We start from the raw sequence: 27,712 nt of genomic DNA on the forward strand, positions 1-27,712 counted from the left end.
TGGATCCTGGGTTTAGTTTTTCTACTTTAACAGCATCTTTTTTTTTTACTGTGTGGACGACTTTTGTGACTTGGCAGAGTTTGGCCTCCACTTAGTGAATTAGTGTTTCTTACTTCATTATTATTCACAATAGATTTTAAACAATTTACAGTTGTTCTATAACTTTAATAGACAATAAAATTCACAACCCTTCACAGACAGTATACTTCATCCTTGGCAGGAAAGTCAAGACACAAACCTTAGGCACTCAGCTTCTTTTAACGAACTTGCTTTATAGTTGCCTGAGGAAGACAATTTGGGTCGAAACGTTGAGTATTTTTTAAAAGTCAATTAAAGATAATTGGGGGCTTTAACTTAGTGTGCAGATTTTGCCCTTCTTTTCTCTGTTTGGATCCCCTGATCATCCGGCACCTGGCCTAAAACAGGATCGGATGTGCGGCGCATAACTACTCTGTTTTCTTTTAACTAACTTTACATTAGATTCTCAATCATTATTTTGTATGTTTGCCTGCCTGGTCTAAATAATAAGTAATAAATAGCATTCAATTCAATAGTTAAAAGATAGATATACACTCCATCCGATCCACCAAGCAGCTTAAAACAAAAGTGAATACCAACAGGGGAATATTGCAGGGGATTTGGGCATATTTTTTGGGGGTGCTACTCACACATTTAACTGTGTTGCTCATCTCACGGATGCACGATCCTTACAAGTTGTACCTCATTGTAAAGGTGACTCATCAGGCTTTCCAACGATATGAAATACAATACCAGTTGGTATTATTAAAGGGGAGAAATTATTGACTGAAATAACTTTTTTTTAGTAGTGTATATGTAGGTTGAGAAATTAAATTAACTTAATAACTGTAAGTAGTTTTTCAAAGGCTGTTTAATCATGGTTTGTTGCAGTTCCAGTGTTTTCCAGCAGGTGTCAGTGTAATCTCTAATGCCACACTGTTTGCTCCACTCATATCTTCTCCTTGCAGGTGCACCGAGTACATATTTCTACACGGGGCCTTGCAGAGGTCACTGGACCAGACGTACGGCAGCTTCACCACCGTTATTAACTGCTGCGGCTCAGCGGCTTCCATCTTTTTTTTCTTTCTTTTTTTTTTAAAGCTGCTAAAGCCTCATGTGCTTCCTCCGGTGGCTCTCTTTTCTTTTTGATCACGCCTATGATCGAGGGACTGAAGGGAGCAATTACCTTTGTTTTGTCGTCTACAACGCGAAGGCCATCTGCCGACACCCACAACACGGCCCGCACCGCCTTCTTCCCAGCCTGCACACACACACACACACACACAACAGGAAGAGGAACGGGTTAAGAAACAAACACACTTTTCCAGTCTTTCCATATCCCCTCAGATTACCTCCCTTTGTACTAATTCCTTGGTACCTATTCAACAAACACACACACCTACAAATAAAGAGGAAGCACCAGGTAAGGAGACAAAAAAAAGGAAACACAACAAGTCAGGAGGAGCTGTTGTTGCTGTGTCATTCACTAGGACCCAAAAATTTTATAAAAAAGAAAACAGGATGATTTGGTATGAGGTTTTGTGCACAGATGCAGTCGACAGCGGTGGTGGTGGTGGTGGTGGTGGTCCCGCTGGTTAGAATAACAACAACAACAACAACCACCACATATAAAATGTCTGTGCACAAAAAGGAAATGCTCATTCGCACAAAGCTGTTCATTGTTTCCATTCTGGGTTCATGGAAGAAGAGCTGAAGGGAGAGAAGGCACGCCTGTTAATATATTCACACACAAAAAAACAAAAAGAAAAAGAAAAAAGAAAAAGGAAAACACACACACACACACAAAAACAAAACAAAAAAACACACAAAAAGTGCCCCACCCCAGCCTAAACCACCCCACCTGCTCACAGACACATGCATCATTGTGTTCGTCTCTCTCCAGACAGATTTCTCCCCTGTGTATGAGTGTTTGTGTGTGTTTGAGTGTGTGTGTGTGTGCTTCCTCCAGCCGTCAGAAACGATCAAAAGGGTGAAGTGTTATGTGAGAGGAAGAAAAGAACAAAACAAAACAATAATAATAATAATAATATAATAATAACAACAGCGCTAATAATAAAGAGAAAAAACACACTCGGACACACAAAGCAATAACTTACTTTTGCAAAGAATCCTTTGAAGAATTTCCTGTCCTGGAGGGTGGGTGGGTGGGTGAGAGGGGGTGGAGGGGGAGACGGAGGGAGGAGGAACAAGGAATGAAAATGTTACCTGGGAAAGTCTAGGAACTGTCTGGAGCCTACGGGGAGGGATTTGATTGGGTTTCTGTTTTGTTTTTTGGGGTTTTTTGGGGTGAGAGTGAGTGAAACTGGGTTATGAGTGAGTGAGTGGGTGGGTGAGAGAGGGAGTGAATCCACACTGATAGAGGATTTTTTTAAAAAGGGATAGTTTTGGCAAATTTGGCCCATTGCCATAATCCCTATAGTTTTGGGAGTAGGTTCGTTACCTTTATTTGTTGGTGCAAGCTATTTTTAGAACGGCGGAGCAGAGCCGCGAGCTGCTCAGAGCTACGCTACGGAGGCTCGTGGGATTTCTTGGTTTCCCTCATCAAACTCATTAAATACACAATCCAACAACTCCAAAACGCTCTGGTGGACAAGTTGTGACCTGCACATTCACCACGCTATGAGATAATAACACAACGTTACCAGACAGAGTTGTTTTAGAGGTAAATTCATGCAAAACCGCTGATGCACGGGGGCAGTTTTTCAGCAAGCAGTCTCTGCATTTGCCTCGAAAACAACTCTGTCTCGTAACGTTCCGTTATTATCTCATAGCGTGGTGAATGTGCAGGTCACAACTTGTCCACCAGAGCGTTTTGGATTTGATGAGTTTGATGAGGGAAACCAAGAAATCCCATGAGCCTCCGTAGCGTAGCTCTAAGCAGCTCACAGCTCTGCTCCGCCGTTCTAAAAATAGCTTGCACCAACGATTAAAGGTAACGAACCTACTGGGCTACTGCCAAAATGTTGAACTATCCCTTTAAATGGGTGATTCTGTGGGTTGTTACTGTGTTTTTATGGTGATCATCACTGTTAGTAACTACGACGCTGGTAAAGCCGGTAAAAAGAAACCACATCGCCACCGCCGCCGCTCGGCAGGAGGAAATGACACCCGTAAGTTGTTGTGTTGTTGTGGTTGTTGTGACAGTGAAATAAACAACAGCAACAGGCCTGCAGCACTGCCACCAGAGCTAAGACACCACAGCACCCAAAGCTGCCTGGACAGAGGAGATAAAAGATGGCAGACCTTCAGGTAGGTGTGTGCGTGTGTGAGAGGGATAATCCCAAATCCTGTTTTTATTCCCTCTCTCCTTCTGATTCCTAGACCGAGACGCGGTCTTTTTTTTTTCCATGGCGTGTTGTTCAGCAGACAGAAACAAGATTCCCACAGGCGGCCCGGTCTGACCTCTGAGTCGAGCCAGGAGTCAGGGGTCAAGTTTAGGCCGCCACAACCGCATAAAAGACACCGCAGAGCCGGAGCCGGAGCCAGAGCCGACCCGGCCTAGTTTTTAATCCTCCCTTCTTCCCCCGCGCTCCCTGAGAGCTCGTCTCCTCCCCGTAAGCTGTGAAAAGGAGTGCCACTCTGCTCCTGTTACACAGCCACGGTGGAGACAGCTCCCCAAGCTCCATGTTAATGCATGATTTAACGTGTTAACCAGCACCGGAGATTCACTGGGAATGAGCTAAGCATTTGTTAGTGTGTGTGTGTCCGTATGTGTCAGGGCTCCAGATGAACATCTTCTACTAGAAACACAGTGGCCCCTAATTTAGAAATCTTAGGAGCGCACACTGTAAATCGACTCACAAAGCAAATATTCACATTTCATTTTCATTCATGAACCTCACACACGTTAGCCTGATACCTGTAATGACAGATTACAGATTACTTGAGTCGCTCCTTCCACATTTCACCAAAAATTACTGGTTGCACATGCGCAAGTAGATGAGAAATTTACTTGCACTGCCTCAAATTTTAGGGGCAAAATGCTCTCAAATCTAAATGGAGGCATTTTGCCTCGAAAATTTGAGGCAGTACAAGTAAATTTCTCATCTATTTGTGCATGTGCAACCAGAAAATCTGCTGTTTGTGAAACATGGAAGGGACGACTCAAAGAATCTGGAAACGTGACTATCATGAATGAAAAGGAAATGTGAATATTTGCTTTGCAAGTCGATTTATGAAATCGACTTTTCTGCTTGCGCTCCTAAAATTTTTCAAGTTAGACGCCACTGTGCTTCTTGTGAAAAAAGTTAGTCTAGAGCCCTGCAAGTGCATCTCAATAAATTACAATATTATAGAAAAGTAAATTTTAAGTCAAATAGCGCCAACCAAGTATTGAGTGCAATACCTACTTTTCAGAAGGCCAACAATGTTTTTTAATTGGTCTTTTGTAATGTTCAAATGTTTTGAGATACTGATTTGTATGTCTTCATTACATGAAGTCATAATCATTACAATTAAAAGACATTAAATAAATAAATAAAGACGTGAAATGTTTCATTCTGTGTGTAATGGATCTATATAATGTGTTAGTTTCACTTTTTGAATTGAAAATAAATCAACTTTTCCATGATATTCTAATTTATTGAGATGCGTGTATGTGTTTGTGTTTCTAATAACCACATGGACATGCAGATGATGGCAGCACAGTTAGTATTAGTGAGCTAGATGGTTAGGAGAAAACAATATCTATGGGGTTAATATATATATTATATAGCTAGAATGGGGGTGGCAATGTATGGGGAGGGGGGGATTTGGAGGCATTTCTCTGCATTAAAAACCTGCTTATAAAAAGACACACAAAAAAATGTATAACACCAACAAAAAAAGGTAAAACAATATTATTATTCAGGTATTGTGTGTGTGAAGTGTGATGAAACTACAGTTTGGGGGGGAAAAAAGAAGCTTTTTTGGTTTAGAAAGGAGGAGAGCTGAGTTTTGAAAGATGAGGATGAAGCCAACGAGGTAAAAATGAAACAACTGAAGAAGAAATTTACTCAAGTAAAAAACCAGTGCTATCGATTGCCAATAACAACTCTAACCATCGGCAGGATGTGCAACAACGAATCACACGTCTTGTGTAACATCTGAAACTCTGTCACACTTCACAACAGTAGTTGCCACAAACATGACAGGGTGTACAGTATGTCATCCTGTTGCTTTATTTGACAGGTTGTCAAAGTACTGTATGTAAAACCAGAGGGAGGACGATGTGTAATGCTTTATAAGTGGTTTTATTTTTGTCTTTTTGTGACACATTTATACGTTAGAGTTGAGTTCAGGCTGTGACCTCAGCATGACATTACCTCAGACCAGATGCAGCAATTGGTTTTGTAGTTTCCCACATTTGGTATTTACTCAGGAAATATCTCTAGTGGGGGGTGGAGACAACTTCCGACACCATGTGACGTCTCAAAAAGCCTTCACTGAAACCACAGGCTTACATACTATATTGTACTGCACAGCGTCTGATTCTGTCTCATGATGATGAACAAGGAGACACAGTCGGGCAATGATGTGCCCGGAGGCTACTTGGGTGTCGATACATAAATACAATTGAAATTCTTTCAGCATGTCAGCAGACGGCCGCCCCACCCCGTCTCTACACAGAGCAGGGAAACACTCCTGTGGTCACTATGAGCTCCGGAGTTACAGTGAAAACAGAAAACACTGAATGAAGGAGCTACAGAAAACACCTCAGACCGCCGGGCCGCGGGCCAACAGCAGCAGGAAGTGACGTCATGATGACAACACAAAGGGGCAGCTTGGAGGGTGACGGTGCCGCAATGCAGCCTCCTCCTCCTCCTCCTCCTCCTCCTCCTCTGAGTCACAGGTCACAGAGCTGCGAGAAAACTCTCATTACCGCCCCAAAGGCTGCTGGGAAAAATAATGGGAGTCCGTCCTGCTCAGAGCTGGAGCTTGTCACACACAAACGCACACACTGACTGACTGACAAGCTGGACCGGGCTGCCGACACACACACCTACACTGACTTCCATCTTTTTTCGTCAGCTAAACTATTCTTCATCTATCTCCTCTTGTCCAAGACCTTAAAGGGATAGTTCAACATTTTGGCAAATTCTCCTATCAAATTCTCCTATCACCTTTAGTCATAGCAGTAGGTTCATTACTTTTAATTATCGGTGCATGTTGTTTTGAGATCCGTGGGGCAGAGACGTGAGCTGCTCAGTGAACACAATGGAGGTGAACGGTACAGGACCCCTGTCCCTCAAACAGGGACAAACTCATCAAATACACAATCCAACAACTCCAAAACGCTCTGGTGGACAAGTTGTGACCTGCACATTCACCACGCTATGAAATAATCATGTAGAATTATGTAACATTACGACACATGAAGCAAATACTCAGAACTACTTGCACTTTTGAAATCACTCCGCCCAGCAGCCGTGTCTGAAGTTTGCCTCTAAAACAACTCCGTCTCGTAATGTTACATGATTATTTCATAGCGTGGTGAATGTGCAGGACACAACTTGTCCACCAGAGCATTTTGGAGTTGTTGGATTGTGTGTTTGATGAGTTTGATGAGGGACAGGGGACCTGTACCGTTCACCTCCATTGTGTTCACTGAGCAGCTCACGTCTCTGCCCCTCTGATCTCAAAACAACATGCACCGATAATTAACGGTAATGAACCTACTGCTACGACTATAGGGATTATGGGAGGAGAATGTGCCAAAATGTTGAACTATCCCTTTAAGTGCTGATGCTGCCAGATAAAGTCGGCGCTGCTGTCTGGCTCCGGTCAGCTGATGCTCAGGAAACAACATCCTCTCATCAGATCCACATCAAATATTAAGAGCCGACAGGTGTGAGCCTGGTTCGTAACTAATTTAAGTATTAGTTCCTGGAAGAAAAAAAATTGAGTAATATTAAATCAACTGGTAGGGGCTGTGTTTGTTGCCTGGCAACAGTAAACTAATTAAAGAGTCAGCGATGATGAACTGGGATCTATCGGGGCCTTGTTAATTGCTCGTCTGTTTAAAGGAGGGTGGCCCCGATGTGGTCGGATGATCTAGATCCATCATCAGGGGTTTTTTCATTCTGTCTGCTGCGATGATGAAGCAGCTTCACCTCCCCTCGTTTTCCCCATAAACCACCGTTTATAAGACAAGACGTCTGTAAAACTGTTCACACAGACCGAACAGAACGTCAGCGATTCAAATCATCAGCGCAGATCTTCATTTTGTCAGTTTATTCTTTTTAAAGCCAGAGCGACACAGAGCGGCTATAAAGTCAACAATCCATCTCGCCCGAATATCACTTAACTACGAAACTAATTGTAACAGAATGAGAATCAGAGTGATGGAAATGAAGATCAGAGCGACGCAATGCAGCACAACTGCTCCGTTGCTCCGCGAATATTAATATTCATGTTATGAATCTTTAAATGGATAGTTCAACATTTTTGGCAAACTGGCCCATTGCCATAATCCTTATAGCAGTAGGTTTGTTACCTTTAATTGTCAGTGCAAACAGTTTTTAGAACGGCGGAGCAGAGTCGCGAGCTGCTCAGAGCTACGCTACCGAGGCAAATGGGATTTCTTGGTTCATCAAACTCATCAAATACACAATCCAACAACTCCATCTCATAACGTTGTGTTATTATCTCATAGCGTGGTGAATGTGCAGGTCACAACTTGTCCACCAGAGCGTTTTGGAGTTGTTGGATTGTGCATTTGATAAGTTTGATGAGGGAAACCAAGAAATCCCATTAGCCTCCGTAGCGTAGCTCTGAGCAGCTCATGGCTCTGCTCCACCGTTCTAAAAATAGTTTGCACCGACAACTAAAGGTAACGAACGTACTGCTAAGACTATAGGGACTAGGTAATGGGCCAATTTGCCAAAATGTTGAACTGTCCCTTTAAATAGTGTAAAAAAAACTTTCCCAAAGTGCTATTTTTTGGCATTTGTTGTGATGTTAATAAGCAAAAGGAGACAACAATGCTCATGTGTAGGGGGAGACACACCTGGAAGAGGGACAAAAAACAAACAAAAATCCTGCAGTGTGCTAGTTTCTTTCACGGGGATGAATGGATACCTGTGTGTTACAGTCTTGCAGTTCCCAACCAAACCAACCATGACTGTTTTCTGGCATTTCCAGTAAGACGAGCCCCCGGGGGGAACATGCAGGTTAAAAACTACAGCTTCGTCAACGCCAGAACTCAACTGGATGGATGCCGCTTCACAGGAAAAGATAATAATGTGCCAAAGGGGGAAGGACCATGACACGATGCCAGCCTGACTCACATTTTAATTTTAATTTCAATTTTAATTTCCCACCACTGCTTAATAAACGTCGCAGATCAATAAAGTCAAGCCTGTGCTCGCTGACAGATGAGGCCTGTGTGGAGCGAGGGAAGCGGTAAAGAGTGAAATGCCAGAGGAGGAGACAAGAGGAGGAAATGTCATCAGGTCGAGGAGGGTCAGAGAGTCGCGGCCCCGCGGGTAAACGGGGAGGAGGAAGGAAGGAGGAGCGCCGCGCCACGCCGCCGACCTCTCCTCTCTTCTCCTTCAGAGTTGGCTCCATCTTGTCCACCTTGTTAAAATGAACTGTAACTCAATAAGATCTCACAGCCTCGGGCTCTGTGTTCACCATGTGACCTCATCAAGCACCAGTGTGTACAGTACATGCTCCTGTGTGTCTTTGTGTATGTGTGTCAGCCTTCCATTTGTGTGTCCAAGTTTTGAATATTCACTGTAAAGGCCATTATGTTTCGTGTGTGTGCGTTTTATGTTTGGACAAATGATTTGCCTGTGGGCCCTTTCTGAGTGTGTGTGTGTCAAATGTGTGTCATTCCAGTGTGTGCGGTTGCTGCTACAAGTGTCTACAAGTGTGTGCATGCTTGCGACTAAATATAAGCACTATGTGAAAAAGCACAAGTTGTGGGAGCACGTGTGTGTCTGTTATAATATTGTTCTCTTATAACTGATATGAAAATTAGAGTGTTTTACTGTCCGTTAAATTGCTCTCATAAAATATTAAATTGCTCTCGAGCATGTTCTTCAGTATAATCGTACCAACCAACCAACAAACAGGTTTCAGTAGCTGACGTCGCCATCAACAGCTCACTGAGTAGAAAATGTGATACAACTTTTTAAAAAAAAAAGGTCTTTAACAGTTTTATGAAGCGGGAGGAACAGGTAACGATAACAGGAGAGAGAGAGACGGGGTGTGAATCCTCATTTAACCTGAGTCATCTGAAAATTAAAACTGAAAGCTCAGTCACAGACACTCAGAGCAGGAGTTTTTTGTAATTTTTCCTGGCAACAGAATTCAAAATGTGCTGATGCTCCTGAACGTGGGCTCGGATCGAAGCCGACCTGTCGACTCAGGTTTGGCCTTGACTTCGGAGAATCTCACTCATTTACCCACAGGACTTTATAACCAGGGCGGGGCCTTGGCAAACAACTGACAACATGGAAAAGCTATTGCCACACACACACACATAGTATACACACACACACACACTTCCCCTCCCCTGCTCTGCTCCCTCCAAACTGGAATTTGTTCTTTTTGCGTAACGCCACCGGAATCTGCCGCGGCAGGAAGTCCACGCCGGCCTATCTGCTCCGGCTGGGAGTGTGTGTGTGTGTACGCTGAGAGGAAGAGATGTACAGAGCAGAGCCCCCCACACCTAGAGGTTGTCTGAAGGTCAGGGTGGGTGGAGAGTGAGTGGAGACGTTAACCACACGATTTATGTACAGAGAAAGAAAGAAAGAAACCTAGAGGCAGGAATAAACAGTGATGAAACAAAGAGGAAGAAGAAGAATGTGTTATAGAGAAAAGTGCAGCAGTGAGAAAAAGAAAAAAAAAAAGTCTGGTGTCACAGAGAGAGAAGGAGGAAATTAGTGGAGGAAAAGATAAGACAAAAGAACAGACAACAAGGAAGTAGGATGTCTGTAGGTGGCGACCTTGTTCCTGGAAGCACAAGAGAGGGTTTTCTAGTGAAACCTACCGTCTTCAGCCGCTTCACTGCATCCTCACAGATGTGCATCCCCCTGGATTCCTCCACCTCCACATGTCCCAGGTACTGCAGGGTAGAGAGAGAGAGGCGGAGAGGGAGAGAGGAGAGGGTGAGTAATGCTGTGACAAACCGTTCCTGTGAAGGCTACAATAATAAACTCAGGAAATAAATTGGCTATTTAAATGAGCCCCCGATTGTCTAATACCCCCGGTACATTGGCGCTGATGATTTACACACCTAAATTAATTAATTACCATTTGAAGGTCAATTGCAGTTCAACCGCTCCCCGGTTGATGCCTAAATTTGTCCGTGGAGAAAATGCTGAGCTGTTTCCGATAAATAAAAGAAAGTGGGGAAGTTAAGTGGGCAGACGCAGCAGCGACTGTGGTTTCATGATTTTCCTTTTTGTTTTTCACATAATCACACGCATGGTCGACACGCAGCCAGCTCATGTATACGTTCGTTAGTGGTGTGTGCATCTTGATCAGTCTGCAATTCTGTTCGATGCGATTATACAATGACACATTTTCAGTTTTCATTGTAAATAGTCAGATATAGAGCTGCAACAATAATCGATTATTAAATTAATCGTCAACTATTTTGATAATCGAATAATCAGTTTGGGTAGTTTAAGAAAAAAAGTTCAAATTCTCTGATTACAGCAAATGTTAATATTTCTGGTTCCTTTGTTCCTTTATGACAATAAACTGAATATCTCTTTGGTTTGTGGACAAAACAAGACATTTGAGGACGTCATCTTGTGGTTTGGGAAACACTAATTGACATTTTTCAACATTTTATTGATCAAACAACTAATAGATTAATCGTTTACATAATCGACAGATTAATCGATAATGACAATAATCGTTAGTTGCAGCCCTAGTCAGATAAATGTGGTAACTTTACACAATGCAGCAGCTTCCTTGGAGTCTGAACACACAAAGAAAGAGAAAAAGCCAAGCCTACTTAAAGGTGCACTTGGTAATTTCTCAAAAAACCAAAAAAAAACTATGTAAATCTTGGCATTGTGCTTTAAAATACAGACGTGGATGGATCAGGTGTTTTGTTTCTGCTCATCACAACAAACAACAAGATAAAGCCACAGGAAACTGACTTTCAAAAACGTCCCAGCAACTGTTTGATCTGAATCACCCACAAACCAGCTATTTCAGAAGCACCCACAGGATAATTTATAATGACACGGGGCGCCTCGTCTAAAATAAAGAGCGCCTCCCTCCACTGACACTTGTCATGTAAGAACAACTTTATTATTAGACCAGTGCCTTTCTGCAGCTTGTGGCCTTCATCAGGGTCGTCCTCATCCTGAAGGCCACACACTGATGCTTTCATAATCAACTGGTTCTTCTTTATAACAACAAGTTAAAGCTAATAAGCATTTATATTATTATATACACATATATTATATTATCTGAAGTAGGGATGTGAACGTGTACTAAAATATGTACACATGTAAACTGTGCAATGCTTTCCGTTTAAACGTGTACACAGTAGCGTCCATTGGCTAAAATATATATTAAAAAATTGCGTGTATCGTTTTTATTAAACATTTACTGTTTCATTCTGTGTAAACACTGCTAATAATAATAATACCGGCTTAAAACATGTCTTAATACATGAAGGTCTTCTATTCATTCTTTTCAAAGTATCGCTACATCAGGCGACGCAATGGTTTACTGCCAGCGCCATCACACCCCTAATCTGAAGAAAACTCTTGTGATTAATAAACTGAAAATAATAATGAAAAATGCATGTTACAGTTTCACAGTCTTCAAATGTCACGTCTTATCTCAAAAACAAACAAAAAAAAGTCCTTACATTAGGGAACTTGGGACAAAAACACTTATTTCCATCTCAAAATAGGCAATTATTAATTATCTGTCAATCAACTGAAGCATGGAGAAGGAATAATAGTCTGATAAGATCGAAACTCAGTCACAGTCTAATATTAACCTTCAGGGGAAAAGAGCGGAGGCATTACATCACCCATGTTACATATTTAATGACTGAGGTCATCCTGAAAACCACCTTTGAGCAACTCCCGGTAATTAATCAACATTATTTATCATCAGCTGCTGCTCAGGAATCTGTAGTGAAAGACTGATAACGGTATTACCAGCTTCCTGGGGAAGAGCCTGCGTGCTCCTCCTGTGCACATGACTGACGGCCTCTATCAGGAGGAGTTAGTGCTGGAAACCCTTTGTGAGTAAGTTTAACTGCAACACTGAATGAACGGAAAAAGCTGCCTCCTCCGGCTCGTCCCTCCCTCCCCCTCCTCCCCCTCCTCCTCCCTCCTCCTCCCCCCTCATCGACCTGAAGCAGCATCACACCCTGCTGTGTGTCACTCCCGTCTCAACCCTGACCGCCCCAGAAGCCATTGTGCGTGCAGGGCCGGAGAGGAAGTCCTTACCCTTTCCTTATAGATACACACAGAGCAAGTGACGCTGGTCTTCCACCGCCGCTGCTGCTGCTGCCCCGCCTGTCACCCCTCCACCCACCCACACCCACACCCCTCCACCCCCCAATCCCTCACCCTCACCCTCCTCTGGACCTGCTATTTTAAGAGCGTGACGCTACGACTGTGAGTCACACTGTCGGCGTATTAGAATACACATGTGTATTTAGTTACATGTGTAAACACACAGAAGGAGATGTGCACAGAAATGTAAGAGTGTTTTTGATGTGAAGAGGCAGCTGTGTGTGTGTGTGTGTGTGGCGAGGACAGTGAAGGCAGCGGCGCTAACAAGAGAAGGGGGAGAGATCTGCCAGGAGGAGATGTGGCCGTGGCGAGATGAGTAAACGCAGAGGGAGGCTTGAAATGTCACAACAGATGGTTTATTGTAGCATCTTACTCCGGCCTGTTGGTAACTCGCTGGCAACAACAATCTGGAGTCACGTTTAGTAAGACGCACACAACCAGAGCAACAAAAAACAAAAAACAAAAACAAAAACGACGATCTTCAGCGAGTGTGGGGTGATGCGGTTCTGTCTGAATCCCCCTGGTTTATTTGTGGGCCGACCCCCAGGATTAGTTCCACTTGGCACTAATCCTAACAGTGGGCTAGGATTAGATGCAGTTTATATATCATGATATTTTTATTAAGATGCTGTTACTGCAAGACAAGTTCAGCTTTGGTGTCAACAAACATAGGATGAAGCTATTTATTTACATATTTTTTACGTCCACACAGGGCTGATTTCCCAGGTGCAAAGGGGTTCGGCAAAGGAGTTAACACAACAAGAACAGAAAGAGCCACATTTTGTAAAACATCTAGAAGCAGCTGATGATAAGGAGTGCAGCTCTGTCTGTAGAGTTAAATATTCAGGTTTTTATAAGAGGAACTACTGTATGTTGGATTTTTACCTTAACTATGCAACATTTTTACCTTGATTAAACAGCTTCGGAGTAATTGTGATGGTTAAATAAATGACTAAATGAGTATGGAGGCTCTCTGCCTTCCACCTAGCGTCTCTTGGCTGAAAATCAACCTTGTAAGATCAGAACCTCCGACCCGGTGTCCCAGTTCTCGTCTCTGCAGCACCGAGACACAAACGCCCATAATCTCTTGTTTATGACAGGTAAGACTACACAAATATACACAGTGTAACATCGTATGTGTGATATTTAATGTTTTCTACCACTCTATTGATTGATTTCTCGCCGGCTTTGTTGTAAACGACTGCACATGACCAGGAGGAGGGTTGGCAACACACAGGAAAAGCGACCGGACTTATACAGTTCCTCTTTAAACCCAGAGAAAAAAAACTGAGTTCAAAATCAGTTCCCATGACAAATACAACAACAACAACAACTGAAAACAGCTGTAAAGCAAAAAGGTGTTAAACTGTGGGAAATGTACTGGTTCATGTACAATCAATTGATTTTGACTTAATTTTGACAAGACGCGGCTCCAAATGTTTGTTTGTTTTTTCCCTGCGACCAATCGACCAATGAAATTTTGTACGACTAATGACTTTTTGGTCGACTATTTGGGGGTACTAGCCCTACATAGTTCCCCTTTAAAGACATTTTTGGATTTAGGAGGAGCATGCAGCTGATTAAGGCCTAGCAGAGCAATAAAGACTGGAGACAGTGAGCCTGCCTCTGTCCAAAGGTAAGAAAAACCCTCCAACCAGGTACAAGGGTTTCACACACACACACACACACACACACACACACACACACACACACACACACACACACACACACACACACACACACACACACACACACACACACACACACACACACACACAAGGGTGAAACTATATATCCACATCAATAAGGTGAAGTTGACTTTGTTGGGAGTAAATCCTCTGGAGGTAAACCAGATGGATTCCAGGAATTGATTGGCCATAAATCGGGTTCAGTGATAAATTCTGTCAGATTCAATAGAGAAGTCAAAGCTGTGAGCAGTTTCCCCAGACTGTGAATAACAGCACAAAACAAGCTCTCACATACACACACAAAAAAGGCACACATTCATCTCTAAACAAATAAGTCTATGTGATTTAATTTCACCAAGGACGTGTAAGCACATTTCCTTCTCATCTGTTTTGGGTGGTTACCAACACACACACACACACACGATTTAATCTAATCTCACATCCACCTCCAGCCTTCAGCAGTCTCATAAGGCCGACATTTCCTTACAAAAAAAAGCAAGTCTACATTTTTGTGCCTTTGACAATCACCTTGAATCATGAATAATTGTCTGTCTAGGCGATTTCTGCTTTTAAAAAAAACAGCAAACATAATCACATAAATGTGCACATGAATAAAAACAGGAAAACGCCGCTGCTTATTCTGACATGCCGATAACAGGCTGCGGCACAGTCAGAGGTAAAAATGTGCTAATCAGTGGAGAACTGAGCTGACATCGTGTTTGTTCACGATGATGTTATAAAAAAAAAATTAAAAAAAGGAGGGCAGTTCAAACCACAACATATCTCACATCAGCACCGGCCCAGATCCCTACTTCTCCTTCCAACACCACTTTGAAACACACTCCTCCCTCCCTCTCTCCTGCATCCCCTCCACTCGTTCCTCTGTAGTGCAGCAGTCAGTGATAATTTCACTGCACCTATTCCAGCCCACACGTAACTGGGCTCCTCTGAGGCACCTAGTGCAGGGAGGCAGGGAGGAGGAGGGGGAGGGAGGGGGAGGGAGTAACAGAGGAGTAGCATGGTAGGTTGCACTGGCACAAGTGAGAGCCAGTGCAAAGAGAGAGAGAGGGGGGAAAAAAAGCTGCTGGTGAAGTGTTATGTGGCTGCAGAAGTAATTGGAACAATATAAACAATCAAAGACAAGTAATTTTCTTATTTGCCTGCAGCAAACAAACTTTAACAGCTCGGAATAGCAACACGCTGCAACATTTTGGTGAGTTAAAGGAGAAATCCGGTCATTTTCTAAGTAACGCTCTACAGCTCTAGGTCCCCGAGTGCGACCATAGGAAAAGATCCGAGCAGAATATGTGCAGCCCGGACCTAGCTCTCCTCCTGCTAGCTGCGCTACACTGCGGATAAACAGCAAAGTAATGGGGGCAGAACTTTAAAACGGTGACTTTGGCCTCTATTATGCTCAAAATATCACTACAAATGCTTTGCAACATCCACCAGTTCCTTACCACACAACACTGACTGTGCATAAACTGTTAATATAAGAGAACAGTGCTACATGTGTGTTTTTGTCACGTAGCTCCGTTCATGCGGGCTTCCTTGGTAGACCTTACTAGTCGACTGTCGAGCTCGGGACTGTTTCCATATCAATGAAGACTGCTCCTCATCTGTATTCTGGTTTGAATAAACACACACGACCATCAAATTCAAAATGTTCCTCCATCTCTTCAACATCGGATCCGGACATATTCTCCTCCTTCCACTTTCTGCACCGATGCAGACTGGTCATGCGCTCGACAGTCGATTAGTAAGGTCTACCAAGGAAGCCAGCATGAACAGAGCTACGTGACAAAAACACACATGTAGCACTGCTCTCTCATATTAACAGAGTTTATGCACAGTCAGTGTTGTGTGGTAAGGAACTGGTGGATGTTGCAAAGCATGTGTAGTGATATTTCGGACATAATAGAGGCCAAAGCCCCATTACTTTGCTGTTTAACTGCAGTGTAGCGCAGCTAGCAGGAGGAGAGCTAGGTCCAGGCTGCACACATTTTTCTCGGGTCTTTTCCTATGGTCACACTCGGGACCTAGAGCTGTAGAGCGTTATTTAGAAAATGACCAGAATTCTCCTTTAAGAATTTAGATATAACCACCACTACTGATTAGTTAAAGCTACTGAGCCTGGTTTCTGATTTGTTAACTTGTTTTGTTGTGCTTTGTAGGAGAAGAACATTTATAAGGGAAGAAGAAACATCTACAGTTCTTACTATATGTAAAAAAAAAAATCCCTTTAAAAGACAAAAAGATCAAAGACAATGTGCAGACTTGAAGAAAAATGGTTAATTAAAACTAAATGTGAGAACACAGAGTGACTTTACGCCTTTAAAGAAGTGTGAAGACAAAAAGGGTAGCTGCTAATGGACAAATCCAGCTTTGGGAGACTATTTATGGGGTGTGTATGAACTTGCGTGTTGACATTTTGGAGGCAGCTCAGAGGAAACCTTGAATCCAGGACATTGCTAAAAAAAATAAAGCCCCTCCTCCTCTACCTTCCTTTACTTTCACACCGCTATCACTTCCAGCTCGCTCCAACCTCCAAAAGATGATTTCATTTCCCATTTCTTGCTCAAAGAAAAAAAAACACAGGCAAACATACGAGCATGCAGCATGATAACCTGCACACTTGCTTAAACCACATCCTTTGACCAGCCACCGAGTCTGTTCTTATTTCTCAGCTTGGGAGTTTTGTTTTGTTTCTAATTCCCCTTTAACCTGGTTGAGGTGAACGCTCGGGCCCATGTGATGAGAGGAAGTGTACCATTGCGCTTCTGTTTGCAAAAGTGGAAGGTTTTGTTGCCACAATACGAGCGAACTCTCCACTTCATCAACTGCAGCACTGCAGGTCCAGTCGTTCTGTTTCTGACTCACTGCAGACTGCACGTTGAAGGACACAGTATAACCAACTAGGGCTGCAGCTATTGATCATTCTATCTATTTAATCGAGTAATTGAGTAAACGAGTACGGTGTTTTACCTTATTAAATTGCTATATTAAAAGGACGTGTTTGCAAATAAACAATCAATAATTGTGATGTACTGATATGCTTACTAAACATAGTAATTGTGCATCTTGAACTCCAATCTCTATTCTGATGCCATCAATGGTGTGCGTGTGAGTGAATGAGAAGCATTGTTCAATAAGAAACTCTCACTTTAGGGACATAGTTAAGAAAATAAGAAAGTTTGACATGTTAACCCCAGAGGAAAAAGTGTCAGTTCTGCTAGGTGAAGGGACAGTAGCTCCTCTTGCAGCTAAATGTGTATCTGCCTGCCATAGCCTGAAGGACTCACTACAACATCTGAAAATGCATGGATATCTAATTGTATTGTACCGTACTGAATGTGAATTGTACGGTAATATTGTAATATGTATGTAAATATTTTGTAAAATGCTTTGGCAACAACACTATTCATGCCAATAAAGCTGTTTGAATTGAGTTGAATTGATATATTGCGAGTGTAATTAATTAAACGAAGCTTCGATTCAGGTAAAATTGCCTTGAGTTATCGTTTCACCCTATATCCAACTGTGCCGTGACTTCACTTCTTATTTGTCGTCAGGTGCAATGGACATATTTTTAAATTCGACTCGATAATTCAAGTCCAGAAATCAATAGAGCGTGCACACATACACACACACACACACACACACACACACATCCCACAGGTTTGGAAAGCTAAAGCAGATAATCTTGCAACCTAGATAAAAAGCTGTGCTCACACTCCTCTGAATGCTTGTGATTAATCACACGTAGCGCCTTCAGGGAGCCGGGCAACATGTACGTTTCTCTGAAGTATGAGGGTCAGCGCTCCACTCTGTGAGTTTGTGTAATGTATATCTAAGACACTGTGCATGCAAGTGGGTTTATTTATGTAGGAAAGTGCAGGGGGGGTGGGTGTTAATGGTGGTGGAGGAAGAAGAGGAGGGGGGTGGGAGTTTCACCTTGACTGCAAAGCTGCATTTGCCGCTGCGGACCGCCTCCTCGTCCGTCTGCCACTGGTGCGGCCGACTCGACTCCGGTACGTAGACGTCTTTCTTCCGGCGGAAGCTCTGCCGTAGCTTATTCATTGCTGAGCTCCCTGTGAGCAGAGAGAAGAGACACTGTGTTAAAGAGGAACTATGTAGCTTTTACAGTTTTACCGGCTTAATTAAACAGCTTCAGAGAAATTGTGATGGTTTAAAGACTTGTAACTCGTTACAGGGAGAACAGAGGCTCTCTGCCATCCGCCTAGCGTCTCTTGGCTGAAAACCAACTTAGTGCTGTCAATCTTCCCCCCAAATCAGATTCAAATTTCTAAAGCTTATTATGTTAAATATTCAAATTATATTCAAATGTTTAATGTCTTTTTTAGCTCATTATATACACCTATACCATCTTATTATTACGTCCTGTGTCCACTAAAGGGCATTCCAACCAAATCTGTTATGTAACATTTGCAACACACTTTTTACCAACTAAATATAAAACTTCAAAGAGGGAAATCGAAATATCATAAGTAGTGGGTTCATAGTTGATCCGATCGGATTTTCTCACTTGGAAAATAATTTGAATTCTGTTTGAATAGCAAAGTTTGATCTGACAGCCCAACTTTGCAAGATAAGAACCTCTGACCCGGTATCCCAGCTCTTGTCTCTGCGGCACCAAGACCCAAACACACCACGTAACCCGTAATCTCTTGTTCATGACAGATTAAACGACACAAATATACACATCGTAACACCATGTGTGATATAATAACGTTTTCTAATGCTCTCTTGATTGATTTCTGGCAGGCTTCATTGTAAACAAATGCACATGGCCAGAACGAGGGTTGGCAACACACAGGAAAAGCGACCGGACAGTTCCTCTTTAAACCCAGAGTAAAAACTGAGCCATCAATTCCTATGACAAATACAACAACAACAACAACAACAACTGAAAGCAACTGTGAAGCATGTTAATAAAATTTAAAAAAAAGGTGTTAAACTGTGGGAAATGTACTGGTTCATGCGCAATCAATAGAGTATGTCAGCACAGACATTAGCCAACTTCCTGTATTTGATGAAGGGATAAGAAACTGGTGTGATTGTGCTGAAGTACAATGTTAGACAACTTCTTTCATGTGCCCTGTTAAAGAGAAGACGCTTTAAAACACAGACATCAGTGCTCAACAACACAGTGAGCCGTTGTCTCTCACAAGTAAGGAGGAACAAAAAGACTTGGAGCCTGAGTCACTGTCGCGTTGTGTTCAAGTCGAGCCCGAATAAAAGGGAACGAAGGAAACCGAGGGAAGTCTGCTGCTGCTTTTTTTTTTTTTTAACCGTTTATTGCAGCAGCAGCGTTGTAATTTCACAGCAAATTGCAATCCACTTCATTGAACTTTCCACATTCTTGATCCTCCAACATATTCAGTTAATATCTCCGGACAGTTAACTCAATCGACGGTGGGGAAATAAAACGTACAGCACAGTTGACCAGGCGTATGATCTGGACACTAATGATGATCCGTGCGTAAAAAAACATTCTCCAGCAATATGGTTCACGATTTATTTATTTATTTGGACATTGTTTTTTTTAATATACCACTTAAAAAAACAGGAGCCGAGAGAGGCAACAAGCAGACAGTGAGGCAGATTGAAAACTCCCAGGTGAGTTGAGTTGCCAAATTCTTTGTGACGGCTGAATAAGTGAGCAATAACTACAGCTCCATCTCTGTTTGCTGTCGATCTCACCTGTTGCTTCTGCCCTGGCTGGCTCTCCCACAGCAGCAGCATGTTGGCTGCTCTCCTCCTCCTCCTCCTCCTCCTGCCTCTCTCCTGCATCTCTTCATTAGCTGGAGCTTTCCCTTCCTGACCCTTTCAGTAACGGCTAAAGCAGGGAAATATAATATTCAAAACAAATTAATTGGACAGCTAATCACAGTGATTGGACTGTTTGGCTTCAGCCCTTAAGTTTCTGGATTCCTCTGATCCCTCTGCTTCAGAGCCCGTCCACACGAATATGGATTTAATGAATCCGCATAAGTAGGGATGTCACGATTACTTGTTTTCACAATTAACCGCCACAATTAATTAATCATAGAGGTTCCTAAATACCGTCACTTTCCAAAAAAGATTATGTCGGAACCGTATCGGCAGATCAGCACAACTTGCATGGACGAAAACAAAGTTACACAACAACCGCATCCGCATGTGTAACTTTGTAAGCTAAAGTAAAGGTAAATCCACAGTAACTGGGCTGAATCAAATTAATGTCAATTTACATAACGTAACAATTAATTGGTAGGAATTTAAATGTTAGCGTAATTTATAATAAAAAAACGATTAAAATAAACATAAACATTTAGTAAAGATGACAATTAATGACCTTAATATTTCAAACAATTTCCCCTGTGAGATTAATAATTGGTCCTATATTAAAGAATACTTGAAATATATTGAGTATATAATTAGTAATTCATAGTGTTGTGAAATTAATGAATGCATAATAATTGTGATAATCATAATACCGTGATGTTTACGGAGATTTTTTTTCAAAACGAACAAGAAGAGGATCGTTTAGGATGAAGCTCTGTTTTCGTGTGGACAAGGCTTCAGACTGTCTTTGTGCTTCCTCTGGATGAATCCTATATTCATACGAACTAATGTGGTTAACTCATTAACATTAATGTTATCTCCTCTTGCACAACCATGTGGATGTTGACCAGCAGCGATGGAACTGTAGGCGTCCTCTCCGAGGGGAAAAGCCAACAACAATCCCTCCTCCTCTTCCTCCTCCTACTCATGATCATGTTTTGATTGAGTGTGTACAGAGAGGAGGGGCTATTCAGATGGGTGTGTTGTCAGTGTGTTTGTTTTTTGTGTGTGTGTGTGTGTGTGTGTGTGTGTGTGTGTGAGACAGAGAGAGTGCGGCAAAGGAGGGGCTGCGCAAATCAATGCACTGCACAATAAAATAAGATTTCTCCTGTTTGAAATAGTAAGGAACGATAGAAAATCAATGTGTGGTGGTCAATGTTGATATTATGACGGGTCACCACAGATAAATCAATGTAGACGGGGAAATGCTGCAGTGGTTTCTATTAGGGCTGCAACTAACGATTATTTTCATTATCAATTAGTTGTTTGGTCAATAAACTGTTAAAAAAAAATGTTGAAAAACATCAATCAGTGTTTCCCAAACCACACGATGACGTCCTCAAATGTCTTGTTTTGTCCACAAACCAATGAGATACTCAGTTTACTGTCATGAAGGAACAAAGAAACCAGAAATATTCACATTTAAGAAGCTGAAATCAGAGAACTTGGACTTTTTTTCTTTAAAAACTACCCAAACCAATTGTTTGATTATCAAAATAGTTGACGATTAATTTAATAATTGATTATTGTTGCAGCTCTAGTTTCTATTTCTTGGTGTTGAGGCTACGTAGGCACAACAAATGTAGCTAAACGCTCCTCTTTAAACAAAACAGTACGTGCATGTCTTCATGTCTTCATGGCCTTGGGAGGCACCGAGAAGCACAGACCCAATTAAAAGTTGCTGATCCAAACGAGGCCTGAGAGGTGCATCCATCATAAAAAAAAAAAAGAAAAGAGCCTGGCTTATGTCTCCCACAGCAACCGATAACTGGGGAGCGGGAGTTGTTCAGCCATGCAGCTCAGTCTGACTGATGATGATGATGATGATGAACACGTGAGCAGAGAAGAGAAAACTCCTCGACTAACTAGTTGCACCCACTAACTTCTGAGCTGATGAGGATCTGCCGGGATTAAAGGTCTTTAATCCAGGAGAACTGACTGTCCACATAAGAACAAGCAGCAACATAGCAGCGTAGACTCACACACACACACACACACACACACACACACACACACATGCACCTACTTAACTACACACACACACTCACAGGACCGAGCTGTCTGTTTGCATAATGAAACCTGTCCTGTGAGCCGGTAATGGCTGGGGGTAGAAAGTGTGTTTGAGGTGAGGCTGTCTTATCTGTCCATGCCAGGCTGCGGCTCTGTGGGAAACACACAATGAAGCTTTGACTCCTGACCAGGCCACTGAAACACTAAAACACACACATACACAGTCACACACACACACACAACATACTAAAAAAGAACTGGACCATGAGTGGACCGTCTGAATTCAGCAGCATACTTTTGCTCCTCAAACGCTCCAAGTGCACAGCCAACAAACAACACAAAGGAACCTGCTGTTTGGACTTTTTTTTTTTTTACAAGCACAACTGCATTTTTATAAACTAATTATGACTTTAAATGATGGCCAGTCACTCGGCCAAATGAGCGCTGCACTGCTGTGGCCAAGCTAGAAAGTCACAAGCCAAAAAAATTCAAGTGGAGACTTTGGCTAAAGGTTGGTGGATATTTGTCACCATTTTTCCCACAAATCCTGTAATGGAAACTGAACGACTGCGTGGCCCCGGCCAACTGCTCCCGTGTCGACGACTGACTGCATCTTTCTCAGAGCCCGTCCACACCGATACAGATTTAATGAATCAAAGAGACCCTGAAGAGTTTGCTATTGGTTATAATTGGTTAATGTGGATTACCAACACTTGTTAATGGGCCCATTCGCGATAAATATATCGTTTTGTCTTTATAGTTATTGATGTTATTATTTAGTGGTTGACTCGCCCAGCATTTACTAGTTTTGGTTTTTCCAAACGCTGCCCGGCGGGTCATGGGAATAACGCAGCCGGATCGCTAGTTGGCATCGTTTATGGACGGAACTACGACGGTATCTGATCGTCTTCGAACCTCCGACTTTTCGTTCTTGATTTCGTTCTTGATCAATGAAAACATTCTTCAAGAATTTCACTGTGCGCACAGAGGCTCATGGGAAACGTAGTGTGAAAACACTTCCGCGTTCTGAAAGTCCTTGTAGTCTCTTGAAGTATTTTATTGTTTTGTTGTTTCGTCTAGACGGAGACGGCGTTTCCAGGGGGTGAAAACTGTATTTTTTTGGAAACGGGTACCAGAGTGGGAAAATCTGAAAACGCCGCCCAGCGTGTTCGTGTAGACACCCAAAACTATCTATGTCTATGGACGTAACGTGGAGCAGCAGACCACTGTCAGGTCCCCCGGACACTGCGGCTCAATCACGTCCGTAAAATCATCATCGATCGTCATATTTGCTCTGACACGACTCCTAGACGACATTTAATCCACTTATAATGTTTAGAGTTTGAATACAGCGGGGAATTTCCATCTTCTTCTCTGTTTTTGGTGTTTATGTGTGGCAGCGTTACAGCACCACACTACAGCGTTTTCAGTGGATCCATGTGTACCCATGTGATGCCGTGTTTAGGGAGATTTTTTTCAAAATGAACAAGAAGTTAAAACATAGTTTAGGCCTCAGAAAGACAACTGTGACCCCCCACCCTCTCCCTCCTCTGAGCTGTAGCTACTGTGGGTAAAGATGTAAAAATTTACAATGACAGAGAAAACGTCTAACAAGTGCTTGGAAACCTCTGGGTAATAACAGCTGAACAGCCTTTTCGGATCATGCACACACGCTGAAACACACCCAGTCTGACTCTAGTGTGTGTGTGAGTGTGTGTATAGAAAAAATGAACTTGTACGCAAATACGCATTCGACTGGACACACAGCCATGTGAAAGTTGTATCCTGCAGTCGGCTGAAGTGTTTGAAAACAAGACGGCTGAGTGAGAGGGAAAAAAATATTGCTTCATCCCTCGCTCCCTCTCTTTCTCTCTCTCCCTCTCTCTTTCCCCTAACACACTCGTTTATTTAGGTCATATCATGTTTGGGCTCACTGCAGTGCCAGTGACAGGCTGCATGAATCCAGCCTGCAGAGTGAAGAGGAGGAGCACGACGAAAACAGATTTGCCTGCTCTCCAGCGCCTCGTCTTTGGTGCAACAAACAACAGCGTTTGTTTCCAATGTGTCGTGCGTGAGGAGTCAACGTTTGTCACCTTGAACCGCCCAGTGTTTGTGTTTTTAGACACATTTTTGAGATAAATCAACAGCGACGGCTGGTGTTTTTTTTTTGTTTTTTTTAAACACAAGTGGTGTGTTGTGTTTGCGGTGTCGAGGAACGAAACTGTGATGTTGTATTCTTAAGTAGGCAGTGTTGTTGAAAACAAGGCATCTTTTATTCAAATTTGAAACAGCTGTGTTGCCAATTTGACGACCACACATTTTCTGCAGATAACAACCAGATGGAGTAGTTAATCTGGAGCTGCAAAGATTTGTTGTTAGTTGATTTATCTTAAGTCTGTAAAATGGAAGGAGGCCAATCACAACTTCGCGGAGCCCAAGGTGACGTCCTCGCCTGACACTGAAAACATGACTGAAACCTGTTCTTCATGATTACTTTTGCTGCTGAATCGCGTATCAATTCATACACTAATGATTCAGCTCAAAGTATCACTCTAGTTTATGTACTTTTTGGCCTAGAAGACAACGATTCAGACTCAAGCGCAGAAGAAAAGGACATTTCCTGGCAAGAGATTTCAATTTGCAGAATCTATTCCAAGGACAGACAGAGGTACGACACCATTAGACACATGAAAAATTGTATTTTTTTTTTTCATCTCATTGACCGATGGAGGCCCATTACTGCCTCGTAGGTTTTTTTTTGCCACATTTCACAGCACCTTACTAAAAACTCACCTTCTAAACCACTTAACATGCTACTGCCAGCTTACATCCCACACAAAAACACAAACACCTTCTCCTCCTCTCTCCTGACTGTTGCAGTGTCTAAGAGATACAAAACAAGGAGGCAGCAGGAATGCAAATGAAACGCTCAGATATTCCAGTGCGTGGGAAAACAAACAAAAAAAAGAAGCACACATTTCGCTGTGTTTGTGTATGTAATGGCGAAATGTGAGCGCTCAGCCAAGCATATGCACCTGAGGAGTGATTGTACAACATGTGTAACCATTAGCAGTGATGTGATGTGGGCAGCGTTGCCAAATATGTGAACGAGCGCCAGTAGAAAAACCAGAAATCCCTAAGAACATGCTCCTATTTTCATCTCCGAGGGGTCGACATCAAACATCAGAGCCTCTACTGAAGGTTTTCATGCTTTTTTAATCACTTTTGCCCCGACCGGACTTGACACAGGAAGGACAAATCCCCACTGCTCAGTAATTAAACCTTTCACTTCTTCTAACTTTGAGAGCTCGGACACAAAGGAGAACACCACGCATTAATCACCACACTCCTCTCTGGCTACCTTGTGTTCATCAGGTCGATCAATGTGAATTACTATTGGACAGATCATCTGACTTCAAATTTGGGATTAATTAACCCTGGTTGACACTTTGTGTTGTTATGAGAGGGTTTTTTTCATTAATGACTGCAGACTTTTTAGTTTCAACTAATGCTGAGGGGCGATATTATTTTGTCAAACTCTTACAATGATCCAAAAGAGTAAAAACTTCTGCTTTGTTCAGCAAATAACAGTATAATGCTACGGTGGGACTATGGCAAGGTAAAATGTATGACAGCAAGGTGCACTGAGCTCTAGCTGCAGAGTGTGTGTCAGCATCGACAAGCAGGGATTAACCTGTGAAAGCAAACTAGTAGGTCAAAACTCAGGCTGAACACATGTTCATTATCCTGCACGTTAAAGAGGAAGGCTACATTTTTACCTTAAACAGCTTTGGAGTAGTTGTGATGGTTATTGTGATAAATGACTTGTAACTTGTTCCAGGGAGTATGGAGGCTCTCTGTCTTCCACCTAGCGTCTCTTGGCTGAAAACCAACTTTGCAAGATCAGAGCCTCCGACCCAGTGTCCCAGCTCTCGTCTCTGCGGCACCGTGACTAAAACATACCCTGTAACCTGTAATCTCTTGTTTAACCCTTTACCGGGCAAGTGACTGTTTTTGGACACTTCCGCACATGTTATATTTCCGCCCCGTGCTCCCCGTCAGTAAGAGCAAGAAACATGTGGTCTTCACCAAGCCAATCAGCAAAGACCAGGCTACATTACGGTATACGTCATCATAGCCTTTGACCAATCAGCAGAGACCAGGAATGCCGCTAACTTTCTCTTTTTTTCGACCGCGGAAAAAGACGCTCAGTCGGCTCGGCTCGTGGTAGTAATTAGATCGATACATCACAACTAATCAAGCTAAGTTGATGACACTCACACATTTTACAGTTGATTAGTTGTGCTAAGTCATGACATAAGTATTGTTTGTGGAGATCTTGGTGAAATGAGTGAAAATACACCATGAAAAATGCAGTGACCATATTTGATCATACGCCCGTTTATGGTAAACACTGAAGTGTCCGTTTTTGGACATTATGCCCTATTCAGGTAACAAACCATATAAGTGCATTTCCCTCACAAATAAGGCAATAAAACTTAGGAAATTGTGTTTTAATGTTTTTATATAACTTAACAGTGATTTAGAGAGAATTTTAGACATTTGAAGCTATAAATAGTGAATATGAGTGATTTTTCTCAGTTTATGACTTATGACTTACTTAGATTAATTAATGTTGTCTAAGGTTTTTATATAACCATTCAGTAATTCAGAGAGAATTTTAACTAATTTCAAGACATTTTGAAGCTATAAATAGTGAATATGAGTGACTTTATAATCGTATAAAATACGATATACATATTATTTATACAAATGCTTATATACATATATATTATTATTATTACAATAATATTATAATAATTCCAATTTAAAAGCCATACATGTTCTAAAACTTAATAATTTTTGCACTTTATGTGTTTTTCTTATATTTTCTATACATACACTTCTTGGAATTTTTCTTTACCACAAACGGGCAAGGAACCAAAAATGGTCACTTCGTTGACCTTCAATTTCTACATGAAAATGAAAAATTTTGAAAAATGTCAAAATTGTAATTAAGTCTTGTTATATCCTAGAATAACAATCTAAGGTTGGAATTTTGAATTTCAAAGTATTTCAATGAGTGCCCTATAAAGGGTTAAAGGGATACTTCACCCAAAATCGATCACCAATTTTCTACTCACCGTCATGCCAAGGAAGGGTTTGGAGAACTTTCGGAGTTATCAAAGTTCTCCAAACCCTTCCATGGCATGACGGTGAGTAGAAAACTGGTTAATTGACGATTTTGTGAAGTATCCCTTTAATGACAGATAAGACTAAACAAATATACACATCGTATATGATATATAACTTTATGTACCGCTCTACTGACTGATTTCTCGCCGGCTTCGTTATAAACAAACGCACATGGCTGAGAGGAGGGTTAGCAAAACAGCGGAAAAGTGACCGGACTTGCATAGCTCCTCTTTAAACGTTAGAGATTGTATAAGAAATCTGCATTACCACCAGTGTGTGTGTGTGTGTGTGTGTGGTTTTGGCAGGAAGGTGAGCAGTGACAGGGATGGAGCCCGGAGGGAGCAGAGCGCAGAATGAGCAGTGAGGGGGAAAGTCTGGCAGTGTGTGCCTGGTGCAGAGTGCTGCTGGTGTGGGTGTGTGGGAGTTGGGTCATGTGAGGTGGGTTTAGCC

General features: G+C 42.2%; 1 protein-coding gene across 4 annotated transcripts in view; it reads right to left on the bottom strand.

The window, feature by feature from the left end:
* Window positions 1–27,712, bottom strand: part of numb (NUMB endocytic adaptor protein) — a 65,333-nt gene that overhangs the window by 8,955 nt on the left and 28,666 nt on the right. For 2 of the 4 annotated variants that reach the window (XM_085768334.1, XM_085768330.1), the window contains exons 3-6: window positions 18,164–18,300; window positions 10,016–10,090; window positions 2,136–2,168; window positions 1,205–1,279 (exon numbers count right to left, since the gene is read on the bottom strand). In XM_085768334.1, coding sequence (XP_085624460.1) covers window positions 1,205–1,279; window positions 2,136–2,168; window positions 10,016–10,090; window positions 18,164–18,289 — 309 coding nt within the window. In that variant the 5' untranslated portion in view covers window positions 18,290–18,300. Of the gene's footprint in view, window positions 1–1,204; window positions 1,280–2,135; window positions 2,169–10,015; window positions 10,091–18,163; window positions 18,301–19,933; window positions 20,070–27,712 lie in introns of all 4 variants that reach the window. The other 2 variants (XM_085768331.1, XM_085768332.1) reach the window with 2 other exon arrangements.

The sequence above is a fragment of the Trachurus japonicus genome, chromosome 22 (assembly GCF_045865225.1).
Source record: "Trachurus japonicus isolate A0001 chromosome 22, Traja_1.0".
Lineage (NCBI taxonomy): Eukaryota > Metazoa > Chordata > Actinopteri > Carangiformes > Carangidae > Trachurus > Trachurus japonicus.